This window comes from Selaginella moellendorffii, unplaced genomic scaffold, assembly GCF_000143415.4.
Source record: "Selaginella moellendorffii unplaced genomic scaffold, v1.0 SELMOscaffold_20, whole genome shotgun sequence".
Lineage (NCBI taxonomy): Eukaryota > Viridiplantae > Streptophyta > Lycopodiopsida > Selaginellales > Selaginellaceae > Selaginella > Selaginella moellendorffii.
Window position 1 is genome coordinate 1,904,257 of NW_003314281.1, and position 19,418 is coordinate 1,923,674.

Genomic DNA, 19,418 nt, shown 5'->3' on the forward strand with positions numbered 1-19,418 from the left:
TCAAAGAAGGGGGAAGAGAAGAGGGAAGAGAAGAGGAGGGAAGATTTTTAGGGCGTGGCACGGCGGTGAGCTCCAGAGGGCCCGATGGCGGAGGAGGGAGGAGCGATCGTGACAAAGGCGGCGGCGGCGGCTCTTGCTCCTCCTCCTCCTCCTCCGTGCGCTGAGGGCAAGGAGAATGTGGCTCCAGACGGCGAGAAAGGGATCATTGGAAGCCCTCTTCCCGATGGATTTCCTCGCAGGCCGCTCCAGGATATCACTCAGGTGCTCGAATCGGACAATGTAAGCGTAAGGCTAGAGTGTAGATCTTTAGGTAGGAAGGCACTGTTTCATCGACTGTTTTTGAGTGGATGTGGAGTATTTTCGATGGAACAGTGTGTTTGCCTGTGTAGATGGTCTCTTTTTTATTCTTGGTTTCTTCTTTGTAGGTGGCCTCTTTCGTTTTCTTCTTTCTTTTGGTTTTAAAAGTGGGCTGCCTTGACTCTACAGAGAACCGAGAGCATAACGATCACTTGCACTGGACAGTCCAAAACAACTCGGGCCAAGAAAGGTACAACAAAAACTACGACGACATGCAAGGTAGTGTTGGCTTTTGCTGTGCAAATCACTGCTGATCGATGTGCTCTCGTCACAGGGCAAAGAAAACAGACGTTGCAAGTCGCGAACGGGCCTCGAGCAAGGTATGATCACGATAGGCAGACATGTCTCATTCCACAGCACAGTGCTAAATCGATTTCCCTCTTGCTTTTTTAATCCTTCCAGTGGTACTTGTCACGAGCTCCAAGATGCAGCAGGCCGAAGGCGATTCTCCTACAGTGGTGAGATCTCCACAATGCCTTTGAAGCTTAGCGCTTGGCAATATCTAACTAGTGTTGGATTTCGAAACAGGAAACCTTGGACGACATAAAACAAGCGCACACGCCGTCGCAATCCACAGTTCACTCAGAGCAAACTACAAGTCGCTCCAGACACAGCGATGGCGAAAAACAAGAGGATGCCGCAGCAGAGGGTACGCTCCAACCGGGTGCCGCGGCTCTAGGCGACGAAGGGGAAGATTCCGGTGTGGTTTTGCGGAAAAAGAAGAGGAAATCTCAGGCACAAGCACAGGCAACGGCAGCCGCGAAGCCAAAACACAACAAGAGCAGCATTCTCAAATTCAGGTGACCAACTTGGTCCCCTTGTCTCAACTTCATCTGATTAAAAAAAAGTGCCTAAAGTGCTTAGGACTAAATCTTAGTTGAGCTTGAAACTATTAGTTGTACATCTCTTGAATCAGCATATTTGATTTAAACTTCTAGAGGTCTTGCATACAGAATCGGAGAAATAGTAGAAAAAATAACTCCTATAGAGATGCTAATGTAATGCCCACTAGCATAAAAACTATTATGCTAATAAAATGAGTATGTAATCCACTAATATTAACATTGTGCAGAAGAACACTCTTATGGCTCTAGGATTCCCAAGGAGACACCTTCCGGCTTGTATGATTGTGGGTGGGGCTCTCTTTCTCTTCGTCACCTTTTGGAATGGGTGGGGTCCTGGCCAAACATTCCATCTACAATAGAAAAAGTAGCATTTATTGTTAAATTAAAAGAGAAAATGTTCTTTGTCAAGCACAATACTGATGGAATGAATCAAATAATATTTCTGTGCTCATGCTTTGCATTTGTGTTATCTAATGAAGTGAAATATGTTTTTTCTTTACAATTTATTTTATACTTTTACAGGGCTGCATGTACCGCAAGCAACAATAGAAGTGTTGCTAAATTGTCAAAACAAATTTTAAACTCACGATCTATATTAGAAATATACACAACAATCTTTTTCTAATGTAAAAAACAATTAAAAGGATGCTGTGTCTCTTTTGCAGCTTTTTCTTCCTCTCCTTATCTATGTGATCTTTTAAGCCACTAGCCAACAATTGATAGATCTACTGGTGTGTCGCATTTTTCCACCACTTTTTCTTTGTTACAGATCATAAGAGCCTTGATCTTCTTGATAGCAATTGAAGGCATCCACAAACTGATCTCTTCAGGATCATACATCGATACAAGTGATATGGACTTGTTCCAGTAGAAATCTACGTAGCCAGATCAAAAAAGAGAGAAACAAACAAGTAGAAATTGACAAGAAAAGGCGATAAAAAGGTTAAAGAAAAGGCAAACAACTCTTTCTACCTTGTGTGACCAGTCCACAGGTACCTTCCCTTCTTCCAGCACACGACGATCCTCTTGTGGCACAGAAGCTGATCGATGGGAACGTAAACAGGGGAAGTTTCCAAGTTGATCATGTTCAAGTAGTGGTGATACCGGTGGTGGTCGTGGTGGCGATCGGGGATCTCCTCCTCCTCCTCCTCGCCATAGACCATGACGAGCGCGGCGTTGTGGCGGCTCGCATCGTCCAGCTCCAGCCGGATCACTGCCGTCGACCACGGCTCGATTTGGTACCGCATCTCTTGCCTCCAAATGCCCCTTCCTTCCTTGAGCAGCAGCGTTCGATCGGTTTGATTCTCGATCATGGTTAGAACGTAGCCGGAATTGGGACTGGAGGAGCTCCCGCTGCCACTGTTGCTACTGCTGCTTGCCATTTCTCTATGCTCTTCGTGAATTGATATCTATGTATCGCGAGCACGCTAGGTACTATAAGGTAGAGTGTAGTATCTTAAGAACTTATCTACAACTCATGGAAATTCACACACATACACTGAGGAGATTCTCGGATTCTTGGATCATCAAGCTCAAGCTGTGAGTTGCTAGAGAGAAATGTGTGCGTTTTCCAGAATAACTCTGGATCTTCAATGTATGTTCCTCTTTAAATTGTTTCAAGCAAAGCAGAGAGGAAGAGAACCAACAAAAGGGACAAAAATAAGAGGAAAATGGAGAAGCAAGGGAATGTTGTCACAATGAGGTAATGCCCTTGTGTACATATTGTGTGTATTTATATGTGGAAATAGTTACCACCACGTAAATCGTTCTTTTACCATGCAGGCGGCAGCCGCATGGTAGAAACAAAAAATAAAACCAGACCTTGTATTTCAAGTGGACAGAGTGAAAACACATCCCCCGGGGTAAAAAAATCTCCCTCAATTATTCAAGCCAAGTCATTAATTATTATTAATTAATTTAGATTAGTTTTGATCTGTTGTGTTCTTTCTCTCCACATATGATGGAAGGGAGAGTCTTTATCTTGGCCAGCATGGCATCTAGCTGTTTGTCCCAACCAGTGCCAATTTATGCCAGGCTTGTGGGGAGGAAAAGGGGAGAACCAATTTGGTTCTCCCTTGATGCAGGGAGTCCTTGTAAGCTCAAATCAAACCAAATATCTTGACATCTTCTCGCAAACAAGGACACACCATCACAGAAAAGCTAAAGGACCAAATGCATGAATTTCTACAAAGTCCAAACTGTGGGTGTTTGGGTGGTGCAAGCGAGCGCCCAGCGTGTATATTATTGTTTCTAGCCGGAATGGCGTGCAACACAAGAGACGAAGGCAACCAATTCAAAGAGTTTGGTGGCCAGGACACAAAAGACTCGCCCCCGTACTTTTTTTCGACGTATATAAATACGTGAGGCTCCCAGTTGATGAGATAGACCCCCTGGATGCTGCCAATCATGATGCACGACGTAAGATTCCCCGTAGTTATCAAATATCAATGGGATTAGCGCCAAAGTATATAAACTTTTTTACGAGCACACTAATCTCTAATAAATCTCTTTGGAGTCGTTATTCTATTTTATCTGATTATTTCTGCTGTTTTTCTTCCCCGCATTCATTGACTTGTTGCTCCCGGAAGCCAGTGGAGTGAATGAAAACAGTGTGATTCACCGAGCAAAGTTTACACGCAAACAGGACAGTTTGTTGACCTTGAAATTTCAAGGAGGGAAAGGGACAAGGTAAATAGATAAGTGATTTTGGATAAACAGAGAAAAAAGGAGAGAAAAGAAAGCACCACTACAAAAAATAATGGGTCCACAGCAGCATATTTTCTGGATTTTAAAGTTTTACCTTTGAATTTTCAAGTCAAGAGATGGCAGAGCTCAGAGGTTCTTTTTGTTTTGCTTTCGTTGAGCTAAAAAGAATCGTTTGCTTCTCATTCACTCGTTTGGCATTATTAAACTGAATACGAATCTAAGCCCAGCCAGCAGAGAGTTTATAATTCATCTTCATCACAGGGTGTTAGATCCAGTTTCAAGGTGATTTTACCATTGTAATCTTGTGGAATTATCAAATTCCTTTTCCACTCTCATAGTGAGTCGCTAGAGAGGCGCGATGGTACGAACTCTACATTTGCAGGACGCAGGAATTGAGGTGGTGGAAGCTTACTTGATGGATCGAAGCTGTTGAAGCATTCCTCCCTCACGCCACCTGAGAGAAAAAAGAGAGAAACACGTTTAGTTTCATCATGCGCATACATACATACATCCACGTCTTTGTAGCCGCCCCGAGACTAGCGTTACGTCACATGGAGGTTGCTTTGTCTGGCTGCGACTGGCAAAGATTCAAGCGTTACCTCCGTATTCGCGATCCCCAAGAAGAACTTGCTCATAGTCTTCCCTCGAGGAACGATCCATCGATCCATCGACTTGCTCGACGGAGAGCGAGAGCGCAGCGCACAGAACAGCAAGAACCTGAGGTGAGGCAACGGTAGTAGTAATTGCTCTCTACGAAAAGGAGCAAAAAGCGTAAAAGAACCGCGTACCTTCGTACTAGCATGGCGAACAAGCCAGTTCCATTGCTACCAGCAGCTGTGATGACGACGCTCCTGGCAGTAGCCGGAATAGCTTGGACGCTTCTCAGCAGCCAACGCTTGCCATCCGCTTACAACTATTTCAAGTCCTTGTCTCCAGCTGTGCCTGCTGCTACCTTTGCAACCTTTCCTGCAGGCCTGTGCAATTGCTCCGTAGACTTTGGCGCCATCGGCACGCTTTCGAAGCCTCACGTCGAGTGCCAGTGCTCTGGAGCCAACTCCACCGCCCCCGACCCCATCGAGACAAAGGTTGTCCATGCTGAAGTGGAGAAGCCGTGTCCAAAACAACCCACCGTTGTCAAGTACGAGCCGTGGTGGGCCGAAGGCAAGACTTGGCACTATCCGGCAAAGTTCCCCAGGTGCTCCATGGACGCCTGCTTCAACTTCTCGCGCTGCTCCAACATGGACAACTTGATGGTCTTCACGTACGAGGACCACAACGCCCCTGTCCGCTACTTCACCAAGCTCAACGAGACCAGGTGGCATACCAAGGATCCGGAGAAGGCCTGCATCTTCATGGTCTTTCTGGACACTTCAAGTCCATGGCAGAAGCAGCCCCGGGACCTCCCACACTGGAACAACGGCCTCAACCATGCGCTCGTGACTTTTGCTGACAAGTGGAGCCAGAGGGCGGTTGCCGAGGAGTCCATTGGCCTGGCGTCGTTGATCGTTTCGGAAGCTCACGAGACCATCTTCCGACCTGGCTTTGACATCAGCATCCCGCTTCCGCCTTTCTACCACTTCCATGAGTTCCAGAACCTGAAGCCGTTTGAGAGGAAGTACTTCCTCACCTTCAAAGGACTCAGGTATATCGGCAGAGGAGAGGGCCTCCTTCGCAGCTTTGACAGCTTCCGAAACCTTCACAACGGTGCTGACATCGTCGTTGTAACTTCGTGCAAACACTTTGTCAACGATCTCAAGCGGAAGGAGAACAGTTCCCTGGGAGTCCACTGCGACGAGGATGAGAACCTGTACTCTCAGTACTCTTCCTTCTCGGATCTCATGAATACGACCTTTGGCCTCGTCCCTGCTGGTGTCCAACCAAACTCCTACAGATTTGGAGAGGTCCTCAGTGCCGGTGCAATACCAATCTTGATCGTCGACAACTACGTAAAACCGTTCAGTAATCTAGCCACCTGGTATCAGTGCCTGCTGCAATTCCCTTCCACCGAAATCCACCTCATTGTTGCAGCTCTGAGAGCCATGTCCACGGCTCACGTTGAGAAACGACAGCACGCGTGCTCGAAGATATATAGTAGGCACTTCCAGAGCGACTTGACCCTTCTAGAGAGTACCATCGCTGCTTTAGAAGAAAGATTTCTGGGTGCATTTCCAGCTTTCTCATCCCATTTGTCAGACCTGAACCTGTAAGTTCAAAGGAAATTTTGAAGCAAAAGAAAATAATAACCATGCACTGCTTACACATATGAAGACCGGATGGCTCACTAGACTTTCATAGCCTGGAAGAAACTAGCCATAAGTTTCGCAGACGAAAAACTAAAAATTCAAATAAAGAAGAAGAAGAAAACCACTGCTCACCGTTTGTCTTCGATAATCATACATACTATAGCTAGACATGGACGAGAACAGAACAAAAGCAGTATACATATATTTGCATGATACGAGAACAACGCGGTTTGCAGCTTAAAAGTCTGTTTCATAGGCTTCAAAGCTGCTCCCTACATTTTGCATGCTGCTCCACCAAAGAATTATGCTACAACAGACCTTGGTGTCGTATTTGCGCACTTACGGTTAACCCCGCTTTGACGAATGAAGTTCCTGCGTCAAAGCTGCAATGAATATAACTGAAACAAGTGTAGCATCTACCTTAATCTCCATCGCCAGGCACCATTCCAAAAGTCAAGGGATCAGATGTTTCTGCCTGTTAAGATAGAGATGATTTGAGTAACATGTAATAAGAGTAAGGCTCACCTCCAGAAGCTGATCCTCCAGCCCATGTTGTCTGGACGAGCCAAAAGAATTTGTGATCCAGTCCCTACGGATGATTCGGAGCTTGCCTTCCTGTTATTTGTGCATTAGGCCGAGTCATCCATCTCAAGGAAAGTTGCCGAACCTTTGTGCCGTAAACAAGCCCTCCGCCAACTCGAGGATGAAAGCACGCTACATTAACTTCATCTTCAGCACTTGGGAGAACTCGCACTAGTTTCAAATCTGATATTCTATAAATCTGAGAAACAAAAGGAAAATTTCAATGGAGTCCAAAAAACAGAGAGCGCAAACCTCGAGTATTGTATATACAGGAATCGTAGTTGTTCCATCCAACACGATGCTCCTCAAGAGTGAGCCGTGACGTCGACCATAGGCCAAAAGTATATGACCAGATGTGGGAGAGAACTGCAATAAGAATTCATGTTATGAAAATAAAAAAGAGAGGAACAAAAAGAAAGAAGAGCGTTTAATGGGGAAGAAAAGAACCTGTATTGAAGTTAAGCAGTGTGCTGCACGGACAGCCTTAGAAGCGAGTACTTCTCCAAACCTGTAAAGAGCAATTAGGAAACAAACTCCTTCAAGATTCACTTACGTGGCCTCTTCCAAAGAGTAGATCCGCAGCTCGTATATAACTTGCTGAGTAGAAATTGGATGTTGTGTAGGAGACTGCACTGAAAATCCAGGGCCACCAGGACCATTTGTTCGACCCTGCGCAGGCTCGGCTTCCGGTGGTAACACACAAGCAACACAAGCGGCGAGAAAACGGCCGCATGGTGAGAAATGTGTACCCATCTCACTACGTAGACAATAGAAAGGTTAGTCCACAAAAACAGAACGGGAAAAAAGCGAAAACACAGAAAGTGAAAGAAGAAAAACCAAAAAACGAACCTGCATAATACCGCATGAGGAATGGTCAATTTACACGTCTCCGGATCAAGAAGCGCACTGGGTTGCTTGATGTCGTGCGGCCAAAGCTTCAACTTTACTGTACAAGGAAGCTCTGCTGCTGTTGCTGCGGTGACGGCAGCTTCAGCAACACCGAAACCAGTAAACTGAGGTCTGCTAACTCCCTGAGCACGATGTTGCGTCCGTCCTTCAGCTGCATTCCGGCCACCTCTCCGCGTACCAGATGGTTCGGGCGGTTGAGGTTGATGTTGCGGTTCACCTTCGTTTTCCGGCTGGTCATAACGTACCCAGCCTTGAAGAAACGGGTCCAGCACCACAGGTTCGGTCACATGAAGAAAGCGTGGCAAGTGTGTTTGTCCGGTCATTGAATATGCCTGAATGTTTGGGAACAATCCAATCGGCCAGATTCCCGAGCCAGTGCCAACTTCCACCGCTTCTTCCTGTCTTCTAGCTACCGGAACCAATGGCACTCGCAAAGCACTAGCGCCACCAAAAGAAATGTTCTCCACCTGGCCAGTTGCTGCTTCAGGAAGTACGAGAGGATCCCAGGGGCCGCCAACAACCGTAGGACTCACCCTGCCTGTCTCCGAAACTAAACCTGGAGTTTCCACTGGATCCATGCCATCTGAAGGTGGTGGTACCGCAGCATTCGATGGTCTGGGAGAAATATCCATTGGAGCAGTCGTGGTTAGAGACTCCCGTTGCACTTGGGCATCGCCAGTCCATATCCAGTTTTGAGGGGCAGCACCACCAGGATGCGAATAATGTAGTTCCGTATAAGGATACACTTGGTACTCCCTCGATGTGGCGACGGACATAGGACAGTCTGGTGAATCCAGATCATTCACCTAGAAAGAAAAACCGTAAGACGCGTTTTTAAGAGGAGAAAGAAAGTATCACCTCCGCAGTTAGTACAAGGGGCGCTGCTAGCGGGTGAAAATGTACTGCACGAAGCGATCGACGTGTGCGAAGAACGATATTTGGACATGCTGCATCACCTTCTTTCGTATATTGCCAAATGTAAAGCTAAATATCGAAACATTAGAATGGTATGCTAAAGAAATTAGAAGGTAGAACCTTATGTCCGGAAGCAACTGCGAGTAAATCCCCTCGTGCGTGAAATGCTAGAGACGCAATAGGCCGGTCTGAAAGGAAAAAACCAGCTATTAGAAACAAAACTTCCATGCGAATGCTTACAAAAATCCCGAGATGCAACACATTCTGCAGTGTTAGCGTTCCAAAGACGAACTTCATAGTCCAAACTACCGCTTGCTAGCACTTCAGGGCTGCTAGGATGAAAACGGACCTGCATGTAAGTAGGTAGAAAAGATCCATGCTATGGAAAAGAACGTCCATAACATACCACCCACGGCGTTCTTCGGTGTCCGCTCAACACTTTAAGGCATTGGCCGCTTTGACAGCATATAATTTTCACGGTATGATCGCCACTGCAAGAGTGTTGTCAAGACAAAGAAGTCGACAAAGAGATTTACTCACTGTGTTGATGCTAAAGTCAATCCATCCGGACTGAAGGCTGCAGCAATAGTTGACCTTGGTGCCGGCACCAAAGAACAATACTTCGCAATAGAGTGCTTGAACGACTCAGCTTCCAGCCTAAGAGCAAATCTCAGGAATTCAGTAAGTTGTTTGTAGCAAAGTCATCAACTCACCAGTTAACTAGAGCATGTTTGGCGTTTGTAGTTTCGCGAGAATGCCCATGGCATTTACTGGAAGATGCAGCTGTATCCCTCCACAACCTTTTCGAAGGTCTTCTTACGCTTGGCGAAATCTGTCTCCAATCAAGCATACGCAAAACATTGTCCGCTCTAAGTAGAGAGAAAGAACACTGTTAGAAACAAATAAACATAAGAAATTCTTACAAGTTCTTTGACTGGCACTGTGAGCACGACGATGCCTGCGATCCAGACACTCCTGCCGCATTATTTTCAAAGCAGGAGGACACCATCCCCACCCCGTCCAAGCTACATACGTAACACTAGAGTTGCTACACTATCACAGCGCGCGCAGAATTCCCTTGCATTCTCCGGAAATCCCCGATCACAGACCTGGAATCCATGCCTCGGAGCTCTCAAATCCGATGCCCGGTAAAATCTAAGCTTCCAGAGCCCCGGAATCTGGAAATCCATCGCAAAATCTGTGCCGGCGCCCCGGCGCGCCGCCCATACCGCGCCATACACTGATCCCTAAGCGTCACGATCTTACGCTACCACTCCCGTGCCCTAAAATCGTACTTCTGGCTATGGCGAAAATGCATAATGCCGATCTAAGCCGCCGATTTGAATTAAATCGAACGGCCATGATTCGGTTTTGCGCCAACGGCCCCGATACCCGCGTAATTTCTTTTGTAGCTAACGCGGTTTAGGGTTTCATCGGATCTCTCTCAGGAAGATCTTGGAGAGCTTGAGCGCTAGGAAGATCTGGAGAGTTTGAGCGCTAGGAAGGAAGGTCTGGAAATCTCTCCAGATGAAACGGAGGAGATTTAGAAAAGAGGGCAAATGGAAAGACGAGCGAGCTTGTGCTCACAGATTCGCTCATGCGACACCGCAGCCGCGGTGGAGAAGATTCACTGTGACATTGGCGAATCGGTCCTCTCCGACGTCTTTGTCGCAAATCTCCTCATCAAGAAGTATGGAGAGTGCGGTAGCCTCGAGAAATCGAGGGAGATTTTTGACCAGATCCCGAGCTCCTCCAGGAGTCGAAACATACACACCTGGATCGCGCTGCTATCCGCATACGTGCACTGCCAGGATCTGCGAGAAACCAAACGGATCTTCGATAGAATGCCCGAGTGGAACCTGGTCGCCTGGACGATTCTACTCGTTGCCTACGCTGGCAGCGGCGATCTCCAGGAGGCTGATCGAGTGTTTAGATCGATGCAAGAGAGGGATCTCGTTGCCTGGAATGGGATCCTATCAGCATCTGCCACTGCTGGGCACTTTGCTCGTGTCCAAAACATCTTCCAAAGCATGCCAGAGAGGGATCTAGTTTCCTGGAATTGCATGCTAGCGGCATATTCCCGTGACACGAATATGCAAGATTTGGAGCGAATCTTCCGGACAATGCCTGCTTGGAACATGGTATCCTGGGCGACAATGCTGGCAGCATATTCCCGGACAGGGGATCTATTATCATGTAAATGTTTGTACGAGGCTATGCCTGAGAGAGATTCCTTTTCTTCCACAACGATGCTAGCGCTTTTAGAGGAAAAAGGCTACCTAGATCTAGCTCAACGACTATTTGCTTCCATGAAAGAGCGGAGTCTAGTAACTTGGACAGTCATGGTTACAGCATATGCCCGGAGAGGGCATATTGATTTTACTGTAGAGTTCTTCAACAAAGCCCCGGAGCTGGATCGAATCCTGTGCACTACAATGATCGCCGCTTTTTCAGAGGCTGGATTTATCGATAGAGCAAGTGAAATCTTCCACAAGATGCTCGAGAGAGATCTATGCGCTTGGACTACCATGCTCGAAGGATTTGCCCTAAATGGGGATCTTGGAATGGCAAACTTATGCTACCAATCCCTCCCCGCTCTAGACGTGGTGTCGTGCAATGCCATGATCGCTGCGTACGGCACCCACGGCCTCACAGGCAAAGCCAAACATTTGTACGACTCCATGCCCGTACAGAGCGTGGCATCCGCGACGCTCATGGTAGCGGCATATTCCCATTGCGGGAATGTGGAGGCGGCAAGGTGGGTGTTTGAAGAGTGGTCAGGCGTTCGAGACCCAGGGCTCTCTAACGCGATGCTGTATGGTTACTTGAATTGCGGGTATGTGGAAGAGGGCGAGCTCCTCTTCGCTGCGATGGAGGAGGGCCATCGCGATTCGTTCTCATGGAGCACGATGATCACCGGGCTGGCCCGGAATGGGGATTTCAAGCGCGCGGCAGCGATCTTTGCTAGGGTTAGCGAGCGGGGATTGGTGCTGTCGACGGCGATGCTGCGCGCCTATTCGGGGTATGGATCCGTGGAGGCTGCCAGGAAGATCTTCGAGGCAATGCAGGATTACGACGTCATTCTCTGGAACTCGATGATTCTCGCCTACGCGCAGAACGGCCGATTGCCCGAGGCGATGGGGCTTTTTAGGCTCATGAATCTTGGCGGCCAGGCGCCCGACGAGAGCTCCTTTGTCACGATCATCGCCGGATGCAGCCATTTCGGTGTGATCGACGACGGCAATAGGTTCTTTCTCTCGCTCCAGCAAGATTTCCATCTCCAGGCATCCAAGATTCTCTACAGCGCCATGGTCGATCTCCTCCAGCGCGGAGGGTATCTAGCAGATGCCCAGGAGCTCCTTGCGAAATTGCCGCTTCTTCCGGCGCCAACGCGGCAGTGGCGTGTCGCAGGCCGCTTGTGCCACGTCTGCACTCCACGTCGGTAAAGCTTTGCCACGCCTGCGCGAATATCTCGGAGAGGATATTCTGCCGCGTGTCCTTTGGAGCGCCAAAGGTTGCTACACAGGAAGGCCACGCGGATTCTTTTTTCGTTGGGCAGATTGATTGATGCGCTCACTTCCAAGATGATGATGGTCATTGGGCGCGGCCTCCTCCGGTGATTTCCATTTCCTCCACTCAACGCATTCCACCAGTCCAGAAGAGTTCTGGGACAAAAAAAGGGAGCGTGTTTATAGCGGTGCATTAGGGGAAAGGTTTAGGTCAACCAGGGGTTTGCTTCTCCGCTTGAGCAGGGAGGCGTCTCTAGAAGTCGCCAAGAGAAGGTCTGTGTCTGCCTGGATTGGTTTCTTCGCGGAAAAATCCCATTTTTCTGACTAAAAGCTCTTTCTTTTTGTTTGGCAGGAAGCCCGGAGGAGGGGGAGGAGGAGTAGCACTAAAAGCAGCAGCAGCGGCAGGAGGAGGAAGCTCAATGGGGTCGAATGCGACGAACTGGAAGCTGGAGGCGCATCCGAACATGCCCAAAGGCAAGATTTTGGCCATGATTGTGTTGGACGGATGGGGGGAGCAAATCAAGGACGAGTACAATGCGATCCATGTCGCTCCCACTCCATGCATGGATTCGTTCCGCGAGGTAAAAGCGCTTTTTGGATCCGGATCTCGATCGATTGATCTTGTTGCTTTTTTTCTTTTAGACCGCCCCCGATCGGTGGAGACTTGTCAAGGCGCATGGACCTGCCGTCGGCCTTCCAACCGAGGATGACATGGGAAATAGTGAGGTTGGTCACAATGCTTTGGGAGCGGGACGTATTTTTGCTCAAGGGTATTTTGTAGAGCTTCTCTCGTGAGCTTTCTCACAGTTTTTTTGTTCTTCCCATTTCAGTGCGAAGCTCGTCGACTCGGCTATTGCAACCGGGAAGCTGTTTAAGGGAGAGGGGTTCAATCACATCAAGGAGGCTTTTCCTACTGGTACCCTCCATCTCATTGGATTGTTGAGTGATGGTGGTGTCCATTCTAGATACGACCAGCTTCAGGTTTCTTCTTCTTTCTTTCGCTTTTCTGTGTGGGGTATTGACTCTCGATTTGCAGGGTTTGATGAAAGGGGCCGTGGAAAATGGCTGCAAGAGACTTCGCGTGCATGCTCTTACGGATGGACGTGATGTTCTTGACGGGACGAGTTTTAAGTTTTTGGAGATGCTAGAGAACGATCTAAAGGAACTACGTGAGAAGGGGTGCGACGCCCAAGTTGCATCTGTTGGTGGGCGTATGTACGTGACCATGGACAGATACGACGTATGTGTTTTCCTCTCTCTCTCTCTCTCTTTTGCTTCTCTCTTTTATCCCTGTTTAACTTGTGTTGCTCTCCAGAATGATTGGAACGTCGTGAAACGAGGCTGGGATGCTCAAGTGTTGGGTGAAGCACCTCATAAGTTCACGAATGCACTTGAAGGGCTGAAGAAGCTCAAAGAAGCGGACCCCAAGTTCAATGACCAGTACTGTCCCGCGTTCGTCATCGTTGACGAGGCGGGCAAACCCGTTGGACCGATAGTTGATGGTGACGCCGTTGTCACCATCAACTTCCGTGCCGATCGGATGATCATGCTTGCAAAGGCTTTAGAGTGGGAGAAGTTCGATAAGTTTGATCGTGTTCGTGTTCCAAAGATTCGGTACGCGGGCATGCTACAGTATGATGGCGAGTTGAAACTTCCCACGAAGTATTTAGTTGATCCCCCGGAAATTGACAGAACCTCTGGTGAGTTTTTGGTAAAGAACGGCGTCCGGACTTTCGCTTGCAGGTAAGATTTACTCTTCTTTGCAATGTATCCGCTACTAAACTGTCTCTTTGCAGCGAGACTGTGAAGTTCGGGCATGTCACATTTTTCTGGAACGGAAACAGGTCTGGCTATTTTGATAACAAGCTGGAAGAGTACGTTGAGATTCCTAGCGATTCTGGCATCACTTTCAACGAGCAGCCAAAGATGAAAGCCTTGGAAATCGGTGAGAAGGCGCGGGACGCCATTCTCAGCAAAAAGTTTGATCAGGTAACTCCAAAGTTTGAATCGTGCCATCGTATTCTTTCTCTTCTTAGATAAGGGTTAATTTACCCAATGGTGACATGGTTGGTCACACTGGAGATCTCAAGGCGACCATTGTGGCTTGTGAAGCGGCCGATAAGGCTGTTAAGGTGAAGTTCCTTGCATTTTTATTTTCTGTGTCAGACGATGTTTTTCTTTTTTGTTCTTGCAGCTCATGGTTGATGCTATTGAACAAGTTGGCGGAATTTTCGTGATAACCGCTGACCATGGAAACGCGGAAGACATGGCAAAGAGGAACCCCAAAACTGGGGAGCCTATCAAGGACAAGGACGGAAACATTCAAATCCTCACATCTCACACCTGTGCTCCGGTAAGCTTCGTAACTTCGTAGTAGTGATCTTTGAGCCTCACTTAAACCATGGTCACCAGGTTCCATTTATTATCGGCGGGCCTGGATTGGCAAAAGAGATAAAATTGAGGAAGGATTTGCCTACGGCAGGACTTGCAAACGTTGCTGCGACGGTGATGAATTTGCATGGTCTTGTAGCGCCGTCGGACTATGAGCCTTCTATGGTGGAGTGGGTCCAGTAACCATATTAACCCCCCTTGATTGGACAAATGAGATTTTATATAAAACTATCAATAAAAGAAGAGTTCGTTTATTTGATGGTTCTTTTTGGATATTTGTTTTCTACTACAACTTTCATCATTTACTTGCATTAACTGTATTTAGATTGATCAAGTGCCTGTTGTACAATTCATGGAATCTCATTCTTATTATGAAGTTTCAAAGGCAGCTCACATTTTTTGATTTAGAAGAAACGAGATTAAAGCATTTTTTTAGAGTTATCTATAATAATAAGAACGAAGAAATCCAGACCCCCGCAGCCGTCCGATCCCAGGCCCGGGGCAGCCTCGGAAGCCATGGTTCTCGGAAAGGGGAGGCCAGCCCAGGCTCGGGCCAGGGCGGGTGGCTATGGTTAGTGGGAATATCGGCTCAATGTTGTGGCGGCCAATGGGCAGGATGCACGCGTGGCTGGGAAAGGAAGAGGGCGTGGTGACAGGCGTTATGCCATGCACTCCTAGGGCTCCATGGCTGCTCTGGTTGGACACGGTTGTGTGGGCGAGTAGAATGGTAGTCGAGCACACAATCCAAGACTGTGAGAGGCAAATTGGCTCATCTCCAACTCAGCAAAGCTTTGATCCCTGTTCGCCACTGCCTCACGAGCTCTTTGGCCTGCAGGAAAGCAATTATCAAGGACACTCCCTCTTCATCCCCGGATTCTCTCGAGGAATCCCTTGCTGCTGGGCCTGGTGAGGGATTTTTGTTTCAGCACATGCTCGGGATCAACTCCGTTTGTAGGAACCAGGTGTTTCGAGTTGACGTAGGGCTGTTGAGTGGCTGCGCCAGCCAACACTGCTCCTGAAGTTTTGGAAATCCGACATAGCACTGATGTCTGGGTTCACTTGAAAGAGAAGGAGAAGCAGAAGGCGCCACCGCAAGCATCGCCTGGTTTAGCTTCGTTTTAGATCGAGGTAAGTCGTAAGTTTGAATATCTTTGTATTCTATGATGAGATTTTTTTTCTGTCCGATACTGCTTCTGTCGAATCTAAAATTTAGTTCCAGTTTCCGAGAGTTTGAGGGCCGGTTTCAACGATGCTGTGCTGGGATTCTGTGCCAGGTAACCTGATGCTGGTGTAGGAGCAGCACTTGGGGCTGCAGCTCAAAATTGCAAAGCTGTGGATTATGAGGCAGAGATTGGTAAACACAACATTGGAGTTATTTCGTTGTTCTTGAGTGTGCTTCGCAAAAGTCTAATATTTTCCTTTCAGATTATTACATAGTTGTGAAATTTATATATATCCTGCATTTCTATTCTGCATAAACTTCTATACAAACTCAATTAAAAATATATATATATAATCAAACCTATAATCGAAGTGACTGAAAATGCCTCGCCTCCGCCATCTTTTGAGAACCATACGACATAGTAAACAATCTAATGGAGATTTAGATGCCTCTGAAACTATGATTGACCATGATACACATACTATAGCTGTTCAAAATAATCATGATAATGATTCCATATACCAAAATATTAATCATGATAATGATTATATACAGCAATCAGTTGGACAGTTAAAAGCATCTGGAACCTTACATGCATGTCATTATGATGATTACATATATCAAGCAATATTAAATCCACCACTCCCACCCATGAATACCACACTACCATAATGACTTTAACATAATAAATTTTAATATTGGTAGTTTATCATTTGTTTGTACTTTTTGTAATGCATTGCATTTTAAAGATGAAAACTCTTCAATGTGTTGCCAGAATAACCAAGTTATATTACCTCCAATTTCACCTTTACCATTTGATTTACTTTCACTTTACAAGCAAAATAAGAACTCTAATTTTAAAAAAAATATTAGACACTGTGAGGGCCAAGTGTACGGCTACGATGCCGTATACTAATATTAGCGTAGTGGATTTTGGTAGCCGTCGGATTGGTTTCAATCCGGACCACTCGCTCCTGTATATAAGCTAGGGTTTTTGGGTTAATTGATATGCACATTTCTGTATTCCCTTTCCATATTCCATGCACTCACATTGGTGGAGGAGAGGGGCACCTTTGATTGTCCCTGGGGAGTGCTTGGATTTGGGATTTCGGTTTAGATCTAGCTTTTGCATTATCTAGATCTAGCTTTTTCCATTTCCTTTTTTTTGTTCTTTCCTTTCAGGATTTTGGTTTAGATCTAGCTTTTTGCATTGTCTAGATCTACCATTTCTTTCCAGCTTTTTGTCATTTCTCTTCTTTTGCTCTTTCTTTCTCATTCATTTTCATGGCCGATCCGCAATCTCCTCCTTTGACTCTAGAGCAGCAGTTGGTTCAATTGCTTGATGCTATGCGCCTGCAATTGAACAACCAAACTCAGTTGATGGCGGTGTTCACGGCACATGGTACAACTCCTCCTGCTTTTGGTGCCAATCCTCGCGTTCGGCCGGAGTTCTTTCGTGGGAATCCTGGGGATGATGTGTACCATTGGTTCGATCACTTCACGGTGATTGCCACATATCATTCTTGTGATGATGCTCGACGTTTGCGTGAGTTCCCCACATGTCTTCAAGGGATGGCATTGCAGTGGTACAATGGATTGAGCGCAGCTACTCGTGGCGATTGGAGTGTTCTTCCGGACGTCTTCAAACGCGCCTTCGGACACGCCGACGATTGTGATGATGCCTTCCAACAATTGCATCGTCTTCGCCAAGGGCCATCTGAGTCGGTGATGCAATTTGGCGTTCGTTTCCGAAGTCTTTTGCTTCGTGCGGAGCCAAATATGTCGGAGCGGATCAAGCTAGGAATGTTGTGGCCAGCACTTCGTCAAGATCTTGTTGGACTTGTGCATGCACTTGCTCCTGCCACTCTTGACGATGCTCTTCGCTTGGCACAACGTTATGAGACGTCGCCTCTTCCACTTCTTGCTACACGTCCTTCAGCTCCACTTCCTATGAGTGATGGTCCTGTTCCCATGGAGGTTGATGCTGCTGCTACTCGAGTCCAAGGACAAGGGCGAGGACGTGGTCGTGGCCGTGATGTTCGTTGCTGGGCGTGTGATGAAGTTGGTCATACTTATCGGCGTTGTCGGCGCTTTCCGGATTGGCGACCTTCATTTCCTGGGTGGAGACCTTGGCATCAGCAACGTCCTGTTGGTGCTGCTGCGGTGGAAGGTTTGGATACCGAGGTGCATTCGGGAAACGAGGAGTCACGCGAGTAATGGAGGGACCTTGCGCGAATAAGTTAGTGACCCCTCCATCTTTCTTTCGGGAGTATCATCAAGGGGTTCACTCGGCACCGGTTCATCCAGTGTTTACTTTCCAAGCTCGTTTTTATAACAAGAGGTCTCCTATTCTTCTCTCCGTGTTGGTTGATACAGGTTCGAGTTTATCTTCTATTGCTCAACCTATTGCCACACGTTGTCGTCTACACTTGCGTCGTGCGGTGGATCCAGTTTTCATTCTTTATGGCAACGGCCGTACACATGCATGTGCACGGGATGAGGCAGACCTGGTTGTGCGTGGGGGCGATCTCGAGCTTGAGTTGCAGTCGTTGCGGGTGGTGCCGAGTCAAGTTTTTGACCTCATTCTTGGTATGGATTGGTTGCAGCGCAATCATGCCAAGTGTGACTTTGAGGCTTTTCCCCCTTGTCTCATACTTCCTTATGTTTCATCCATTCCTCTCACTTCCGTACCTCTTCGTCCCTTTACTTCTACCTCTGCTTCCATTACTTTTGTTCCCCCATTATTTCCTCTTGTGTTTCCATCTTGTTCTACTCTTCCCTTTTCCAATCCCTCCGATGATCTTTGTGTTGCAGCTGTTGACCAGCTCATGAAGGAGTATTCTGATCTCTTTGAATTTGACCTATCGTCTGGAGCCAAGATTGCTACATGTCATCCGATTCCAACTGGGGATGCTCGTCCAATCAAGGTTCCTGTTTGTCGTCGGTCACCAAAGGAAATTAAGATTTTACGTGCAAATGTCCAGGAGATGTTGGAAAAGGGTGTTATTTGGAAGTCGCGAAGTCCTTGGGCATGTGAACCTCATCTTGTGACGAAGCCTGATGGGAGTATTCGTTTCTGCATCGACTATCGTCCGTTAAACAACGTAACGATCCCGGATGTGTACCCTCTTCCTCACACTGCTGATCTCTTAGATCGTCTGGGGCGAAGTCGTTGGTTCACCAAGCTAGATCTTGCTTCTGGGTACTGGCAAGTACCGATGGCCGAAGAAGATATTCCTAAGACTGCTTTTCGTACACCATTTGGTTTGTATGAGTTCTTGGTGATGCCATTTGGTTTGAACAATGCTCCAGCAACTTTTCAACAGATGATGGACGAGGTTCTTTGCGATATGCCGGAGATGACTGCTGACTTCATTGATGATGTCTTGATCCACTCGGAGGGGACGTGAGAGGAGCATGTTCTTGATGTTTGTAAAGTGTTGGATCGGCTACCTGATGTTGGTTTAAAGCTGAAGTGGTCGAAGTGCGTGTTTGGATCCAAAGACACAACTTATCTTGGGTACCGTATTTCTCGTGAGGGTTTGCAAGTTGATCCTGACAAACTTGTGGCTGTTCTAAAGTTCCCTACTCCGAAGTGTGTGAATGATGTGCAGTGCTTCTTGGGCAAGGTGCAGTATCTCGGGTGTTTTGTGGATCATCTTTCTGATCGCACTGCGCCATTGCGAACGTTGCTGAAGTCATCAACATCATCTTTCTTCTGGTCTCCGGATTGTGAGCAAGCGTTTGGGGATCTCAAAAAGTTATTAACAACTCCGGTTTTGGCATATCCTCACTACAC

At 47.2% G+C, this 19,418-nt stretch overlaps 7 protein-coding genes across 9 annotated transcripts; 5 read left to right on the forward strand and 2 right to left on the reverse strand.

The window, feature by feature from the left end:
* The first annotated feature begins 15 nt into the window (after positions 1–15).
* On the forward strand, positions 16–1,292 carry LOC9636841. 2 transcript variants are annotated; one of them, XM_002972788.2, is made up of 5 exons: positions 16–279; positions 487–576; positions 632–677; positions 760–815; positions 886–1,292. In XM_002972788.2, the coding sequence occupies exons 1-5, from the start codon at positions 85–87 to the stop codon at positions 1,159–1,161; spliced, it is 663 nt and encodes a 220-aa protein (XP_002972834.1). In that variant the 5' UTR covers positions 16–84; the 3' UTR covers positions 1,162–1,292. The 2 variants fall into 2 exon arrangements, with proteins under 2 accessions (XP_002972834.1, XP_024533424.1); XM_024677656.1 differs by having other exon boundaries at positions 25–279; positions 760–812.
* A 520-nt stretch (positions 1,293–1,812) lies between these two features.
* On the reverse strand, positions 1,813–2,963 carry LOC9636946. Its single transcript, XM_024677571.1, has 2 exons — positions 2,175–2,963; positions 1,813–2,077 (listed from the first exon to the last, which is right to left on the reverse strand). The coding sequence occupies exons 1-2, from the start codon at positions 2,582–2,584 to the stop codon at positions 2,035–2,037; spliced, it is 453 nt and encodes a 150-aa protein (XP_024533339.1). The 5' UTR covers positions 2,585–2,963; the 3' UTR covers positions 1,813–2,034.
* Positions 2,964–4,708: 1,745 nt separating this feature from the next.
* Positions 4,709–6,115, forward strand: LOC9637496 (exostosin-1c). The gene has a single exon (XM_002972789.2). The coding sequence runs from the start codon at positions 4,709–4,711 to the stop codon at positions 6,113–6,115; it is 1,407 nt and encodes a 468-aa protein (XP_002972835.2).
* A 218-nt stretch (positions 6,116–6,333) lies between these two features.
* On the reverse strand, positions 6,334–9,876 carry LOC9636947. The gene is made up of 15 exons (XM_024677830.1): positions 9,481–9,876; positions 9,271–9,426; positions 9,098–9,214; positions 8,964–9,048; positions 8,798–8,906; positions 8,678–8,745; positions 8,501–8,626; positions 7,583–8,448; positions 7,287–7,490; positions 7,181–7,241; positions 6,986–7,099; positions 6,819–6,932; positions 6,677–6,766; positions 6,572–6,626; positions 6,334–6,523 (listed from the first exon to the last, which is right to left on the reverse strand). Exons 1-14 carry the CDS (start codon positions 9,564–9,566, stop codon positions 6,573–6,575), a joined length of 2,250 nt encoding a protein of 749 aa, XP_024533598.1. The 5' UTR covers positions 9,567–9,876; the 3' UTR covers positions 6,334–6,523; position 6,572.
* A 240-nt stretch (positions 9,877–10,116) lies between these two features.
* On the forward strand, positions 10,117–12,003 carry LOC9637497 (pentatricopeptide repeat-containing protein At4g02750). The gene has a single exon (XM_024677670.1). The coding sequence runs from the start codon at positions 10,117–10,119 to the stop codon at positions 12,001–12,003; it is 1,887 nt and encodes a 628-aa protein (XP_024533438.1).
* Positions 12,004–12,215: 212 nt separating this feature from the next.
* On the forward strand, positions 12,216–14,711 carry LOC9636948 (2,3-bisphosphoglycerate-independent phosphoglycerate mutase). Its single transcript, XM_002972791.2, has 10 exons — positions 12,216–12,339; positions 12,419–12,647; positions 12,709–12,836; positions 12,897–13,047; positions 13,103–13,306; positions 13,382–13,809; positions 13,863–14,055; positions 14,103–14,198; positions 14,261–14,419; positions 14,479–14,711. Exons 2-10 carry the CDS (start codon positions 12,486–12,488, stop codon positions 14,638–14,640), a joined length of 1,683 nt encoding a protein of 560 aa, XP_002972837.1. The 5' UTR covers positions 12,216–12,339; positions 12,419–12,485; the 3' UTR covers positions 14,641–14,711.
* Positions 14,712–15,002: 291 nt separating this feature from the next.
* LOC112347233 lies at positions 15,003–16,010 on the forward strand. Of its 2 annotated transcripts, none has more exons than XM_024677789.1 (2): positions 15,003–15,363; positions 15,420–16,010. In XM_024677789.1, exons 1-2 carry the CDS (start codon positions 15,026–15,028, stop codon positions 15,436–15,438), a joined length of 357 nt encoding a protein of 118 aa, XP_024533557.1. In that variant the 5' UTR covers positions 15,003–15,025; the 3' UTR covers positions 15,439–16,010. The 2 variants fall into 2 exon arrangements, with proteins under 2 accessions (XP_024533557.1, XP_024533556.1); XM_024677788.1 differs by having other exon boundaries at positions 15,011–15,363; positions 15,413–16,010.
* The last annotated feature ends 3,408 nt before the right edge of the window (positions 16,011–19,418 follow it).

Excerpts from the sequence above, each read along its gene's own strand:
- LOC9636841 (XM_002972788.2), top strand. The coding sequence starts at position 85 with ATGGCGGAGGAGGGAGGAGCGATCGTGACAAAGGCGGCGGCGGCGGCT. Across the intron at positions 280-486 it reads AGGTGCTCGAATCGGACAAT|AGAACCGAGAGCATAACGAT; the intron begins GTAAGCGTAAGG and ends TTGACTCTACAG. Across the intron at positions 816-885 it reads AAGGCGATTCTCCTACAGTG|GAAACCTTGGACGACATAAA; the intron begins GTGAGATCTCCA and ends ATTTCGAAACAG.
- LOC9636946 (XM_024677571.1), bottom strand. The coding sequence starts at position 2,584 with ATGGCAAGCAGCAGTAGCAACAGTGGCAGCGGGAGCTCCTCCAGTCCC. Across the intron at positions 2,078-2,174 it reads CTGTGGACTGGTCACACAAG|ATTTCTACTGGAACAAGTCC; the intron begins GTAGAAAGAGTT and ends CTGGCTACGTAG.
- LOC9637496 (XM_002972789.2), top strand. The coding sequence starts at position 4,709 with ATGGCGAACAAGCCAGTTCCATTGCTACCAGCAGCTGTGATGACGACG.
- LOC9636947 (XM_024677830.1), bottom strand. The coding sequence starts at position 9,566 with ATGGTGTCCTCCTGCTTTGAAAATAATGCGGCAGGAGTGTCTGGATCG. Across the intron at positions 9,049-9,097 it reads TTGACTTTAGCATCAACACA|TGGCGATCATACCGTGAAAA; the intron begins GTGAGTAAATCT and ends ACACTCTTGCAG. Across the intron at positions 8,627-8,677 it reads CAGTTGCTTCCGGACATAAG|CTTTACATTTGGCAATATAC; the intron begins GTTCTACCTTCT and ends TTCGATATTTAG.
- LOC9637497 (XM_024677670.1), top strand. The coding sequence starts at position 10,117 with ATGGAAAGACGAGCGAGCTTGTGCTCACAGATTCGCTCATGCGACACC.
- LOC9636948 (XM_002972791.2), top strand. The coding sequence starts at position 12,486 with ATGGGGTCGAATGCGACGAACTGGAAGCTGGAGGCGCATCCGAACATG. Across the intron at positions 12,648-12,708 it reads GCATGGATTCGTTCCGCGAG|ACCGCCCCCGATCGGTGGAG; the intron begins GTAAAAGCGCTT and ends TTTTTCTTTTAG. Across the intron at positions 14,420-14,478 it reads CATCTCACACCTGTGCTCCG|GTTCCATTTATTATCGGCGG; the intron begins GTAAGCTTCGTA and ends CATGGTCACCAG.
- LOC112347233 (XM_024677788.1), top strand. The coding sequence starts at position 15,026 with ATGGTTAGTGGGAATATCGGCTCAATGTTGTGGCGGCCAATGGGCAGG. Across the intron at positions 15,364-15,412 it reads ATCCCTTGCTGCTGGGCCTG|GAACCAGGTGTTTCGAGTTG; the intron begins GTGAGGGATTTT and ends CTCCGTTTGTAG.